Raw genomic sequence first — 4,365 nt, 5'->3', positions numbered from 1 at the left:
TTAGGAAGCTTTTATTGATGCATCAGGATAGATGAGGCAATGGACAGACAGCAGAATCTATAAAAGTAACTGAAACCCCCCCACAAGCTAAGGAAAACGCGGCACAAAGGGATGAGTTGTTGCATGTCTTCGTGCCCCTGAGAGGGTCTGCTCAGCAAAGCAGGTAAGAGAGAAAAATTTAGAACAGCAGTCACCTTGCAGAAATGGCCTCACTGAGAAAGAGCTAAGAGCGAAGCACCACGATGACGAGCTAACGTTCACGGACTTGCTAGCCGGACTGGCCAGGGCACAGCAAACCAACTGCCCTCTGCTCTTCTCTGTGCGGGGCCCTGGAGTCCCGGGCCGGGGCTCTCATGGCTTGCTGCTTTTGAAGTAGGAATACAGTCCCCTGGCTGTGAGGCCTCGCTTCCCTTCTGGCTGGGCCACCTCCCCGCCTTGTGCTGAAGGGACACTAGCGTGCAGGCTGCCCTCATCCTGCCTTTGGATCACTGTCTCCCTCGTGTGGTCATCAACCCACTCCTGATGAACCACGGTGGGCTCTCTTTCTCCCTGGCCTCCTGTCGCACTGCGCGGTGGGTGAGTACTGCTTCTGTCCTGCCTGCCCGTCACAGTGCTCGCCCCAGCCTGGGCCTGCCCTCCCAGCACTGTCTCTCCTGCCTCGCAGTTGCTCACCTGTGTCTGTCTTTGACTACTGCCTGGCTGCCTCTGGGGCTGGCCCTGTTCTCCTGCCCCGGGGTGGCTTGTAATCTGGCCGCTGTCCTGTCCCACGGCCTGGGGGGCACCTCCCTGTGTCTGAATGTGTCCTCCTGTCACAGCCTGTCTCGACTGATAGGCGTCTTGACTGTGGACCTCAGTGCCTCTGATGGACTCCTGTGACTGGATGCTAGTGTTTCCTCTCTGCTGGCTCCTGTCAAGCTCCCTGGTCTGAGTGTAGGTCTGGGTTTGTGAACCTGGCTGTGTCTGAATGTGTCCTCCTGTCACAACCTGCCTTGTCTGATACCTGTCTTGACTGTGAGTCTCAGTCCCTCTGGCCTGGCCACAGGTGGGCTCCCGTGGCTGGGTGCTGGCACTTCCTGTCTGCTGGCTCCTGTCCTGCTCCGTGGTATGAGTGTGTGTCTGGGTGTGTGACCTTGTCTCTGTCTGAATGTGTCCTCCTGTCACAGCCTGTCTCGACTGATAGGCATCTTGACTGTGGGTCTCAGTCCCTCTGGTGGACACCCGTGGCTGGGTGCTGGTGCTTCCAGTCTGCTGGCTCCTGTCCTGCTCCGTGGTATGAGTGTGAGTCTGGGTTTGTGACCTTGTCTGTGCCTGAATGTGTCCTCCTGTCATCACTTGGCTTGTCTGGTTCCTGTCTTGACTGTGGGCCTCAGTTCCTCTAGCCTGGCCACAGGTGGACTCCTGTGGCTGGGTGCTGGCGCTTCCAGTCTGCTGGCTATTTTGTTCCACCATCTGGGTGTGTGACCTTGTCTCTGTCTGAATGTGTCCTCCTGTCACCACCTGGCTTGTCTGTCTCCCATCTTGACTGTGGGTCTCAGTCCCTCTGGTGGACTCCTGTGGCTGGGTGCTGGCGCTTCCTGTCTGCTGGCTCCTGTCCTGCTCCGTGGTATGAGTGTGAGTCTGGGTTTGTGACCTTGTCTGTGTCTGAATGTGTCCTCCTGTCACCACCTGGCTTGTCTGACTGTGGGTCTCAGTCCCTCTGGTGGACTCCCGTGGCTGGGTGCTGGCGCTTCCTGACTGCTGGCTCCTGTCCTGCTCCACTGCCTGACTGGCGCTTGTCTGAGTCTGAGTTATGGTTCCAGGGATGGCCTCACTTGTCTGGTGGGCTCTGTCCTGGTCCCTGGCCTGTGGCTGTCTCTCTGTCCCCCTCTCTCTGGTCTGAGGACTCTTGTCTTCTCGTGTTCTCTGGGCCTGCTCCATGTGGCCCCTTGCTTGTGTAGACTGGCTCACTCCCTCCTGTCTCTGGGACGCAGACTGCCTGTCCTGGTGACTGACCTGCGCAGAGCTGATGTCCTGACCCTGGGTCTGAGGCCCAGGCCCTCCCGGCCCTCCAGAAGCCTGCTCACTCTGTGTGTCGCTGCTTCCTGCCAGGCCTTGTCTGTTCCCAGGCCTTCCCACTGCAGTGCTGCCTCTCTGTCCTGCCCCTGGTTCCTGGGTGGCTGCAGGGGCAACACGGCCAGACTCCTGAGATCCACACGCTCCCTCAGGACCCTCACTCAGTGTCTCGAAACAGGCCTGGGCGACTTTGAACACCAAGACCAAGAATTCCTTGAATTCCACTGTCCCTGTGTCATCTTCGTCCAGCAGGCGCAGGACTTCATCCACAGTGGCCGGGTCATGGGGTTTCTGCGGAAAAGATGAGGCTATGTCAGTACCCCTCCTCTGAGGAGGAAGAGGTCAGGCCAGTCAGCTAAGCTTCCAGGCATCCCACCTCTGGGCCTGGGGGCCCAACTGCTTGGCACCCCCACACTGCGCGCGCGCGCACACACACACACACACACACACACACACCCCGCTACCACAGAAGCACTAACACAAAATCACTCTCACTGAGTCCAGCCTCTCTCCCTCAAGGGCAGGAAGCATGCTTTGTTTTGCATCCTGTGTGTTGGGCCCAGTTCCCAGTCTACGGGAGAACTAGATAAAGATTTCATGAAGAATGGCTAAATGACTGAGCTTGTAGATTCTTCAGGCTGCCCTCAGCCCCTGGACCCTGGATGGAGGTGGTTTTTTTCTCCAGCGAACCCAGCACCAAGAGAAGCTCAGCAGGAAGATGGCCCCGTGGGAATTCTGTGAGGTCCTCACTGAGGGGCTCAGGTGTTTTCCCAAGTGGGGGCATCTGGTGGGTTGCCCTCAGTGTGCAGAAGCAGCACCGTGCTGTGCCCACACCTACCTGCCCCCAGGACTTTCACCATCCCTGTTGCTTTAGCTGTACACCAAAGGCAGGGAGAGTCAGGGAAGTGCATCAGGGCCCTGGGGCTGTCTTGCAGGGAGGGGCTCCCAGAGTCTCCCCCAGCTGCTACACCTCACTTCTGATGCGACCTCTCAGTTGGTATCTCGGAGCAACTGCTTCCAGTCAAGCACAAAGCCGTGCTTCTCGTGAATGCTCGTTACTGCTGGTCACACTTCCGGTAGACGTAGAAGTGGCCGCCATATTAGATTTAAGAAGCAGCAGAAAGTAATGATTGCCATTTCTAGAATAGTCAAAGGCTCTGTTCCTCTCTGAGCTGTCCCTTTAGTGTCCTCTCACTCTGTCTCCAAATTGGAATTAATTGAAGTCAAGGTATTTTCTTTAAGGACCAGGCCCATGACCATCCCTGCTCCCTCTCCTGCTCTTTCTCTGCTGCGCAGCCTCCGTTAGGACTGGCGGGCATGGGTGTAGCGGCTTAGCATCCCAAGGCGAATATGGCCCTTCTCTCTTCCCTCCTGCTCCCCGCACCCCGGCCCGAGCAGCTCGTACCACGATGACGTCAGCGAACTCTTTCTCCAGGAGCCTTTTCAGCTCCCCTCTTTCCAGCACTGCGCAATCGCCCTCTGTTCTGGCATAGCGCCTGAAGGCTTCGATGATCCCATTAATGTTTCGCAATAACTGCGGCATCTTCAAGTCCTGCTGAAGACAGAGGAAAAGCCCCGACTTGGGGGCTCCGTAATCAACCTAGCTGTTTCCTAGAGAGCACTCTTGCTTCTAAGTCCTTTCTTTGCCTGTTCAGCTCTGCCTTGGGCTCCTCTGCTGTGTCTTCCTTGGCATTGCCTACCTAACGCGTTTCACCAACGGGAAGGAGGAGCAGGTGTGGTTGCAGGCGGGGTCTAGATGCGGCCCCACCGCCTCCCTGTCAGGTGAGCTGAGGCATGCCTCTCCATGCCTCAGTTTACTCACTGTGAAATGAAGGCAGTACTAGTATTTATTTTATACGATTATTGTGAAGATTTAAAGAGATTTTTCATATAAAACACTTGGCAGATGCTGGCAAGACTAAGTGCTAGCTATTAAATATCATTAGCAGGTTATTATACCCACATATAATTTGTGCATATCTATATACACTCTTCTGCTCACCAGGCACTTTCAGAGGCATCATCTCCTGTAATCCTGATTATCTTCACTTTTTTTTTTTTCTTCACCTGTAGGTGAAGAAACAGGCTCAGAGAAGTCTGGTCATTTACCCAAGGCCACACAGCTTGTAAGGAACCAAGAAATCCTAGAAGCCAAATGCAGTGAGCTTTCTAGACTGTACCCCATGGATAGGGCAATGCCGTTGCTATCACAGGTATTAGGGTCCTGCTGGGAACACCCACAGGCAATAAGTACATATGTGGGTTAACTCCTGCCTCTGATGGGGGCCAAGAAGGAACCCCAGGGCTCAACTC

General features: G+C 55.5%; 1 protein-coding gene across 1 annotated transcript; it reads right to left on the bottom strand.

Moving 5' to 3' along the window:
- Positions 1-351: 351 nt before the first annotated feature.
- On the bottom strand, positions 352-3,595 carry CRNN (cornulin). The gene is made up of 5 exons (XM_068966531.1): positions 3,458-3,595; positions 1,739-2,343; positions 1,333-1,432; positions 951-1,164; positions 352-806 (listed from the first exon to the last, which is right to left on the bottom strand). Exons 1-5 carry the CDS (start codon positions 3,593-3,595, stop codon positions 352-354), a joined length of 1,512 nt encoding a protein of 503 aa, XP_068822632.1.
- Positions 3,596-4,365: the final 770 nt, after the last annotated feature.

The sequence above is a fragment of the Capricornis sumatraensis genome, chromosome 2 (genome assembly GCF_032405125.1).
Source record: "Capricornis sumatraensis isolate serow.1 chromosome 2, serow.2, whole genome shotgun sequence".
Taxonomy (NCBI): Eukaryota; Metazoa; Chordata; class Mammalia; order Artiodactyla; family Bovidae; genus Capricornis; species Capricornis sumatraensis.
The sequence above is the reverse complement of the archived record's forward strand: the minus strand, read 5'-3'. Positions and strand labels throughout refer to the sequence as shown.

What these genes read in the sequence shown, in the direction of transcription:
- CRNN (XM_068966531.1), bottom strand. Translation starts at nt 3,595, where the DNA reads ATGCCGCAGTTATTGCGAAACATTAATGGGATCATCGAAGCCTTCAGG. An exon ending in GTGGAGCAGGACAGGAGCCA is followed by an intron (nt 1,433 to 1,738) that starts GCAGTCAGGAAG and finishes GGAACAAAATAG; the next exon opens with CCAGCAGACTGGAAGCGCCA. An exon ending in ACACATTCAGACACAGCCAG is followed by an intron (nt 807 to 950) that starts GTTCACAAACCC and finishes AGGCTGTGACAG; the next exon opens with GAGGACACATTCAGACACAG.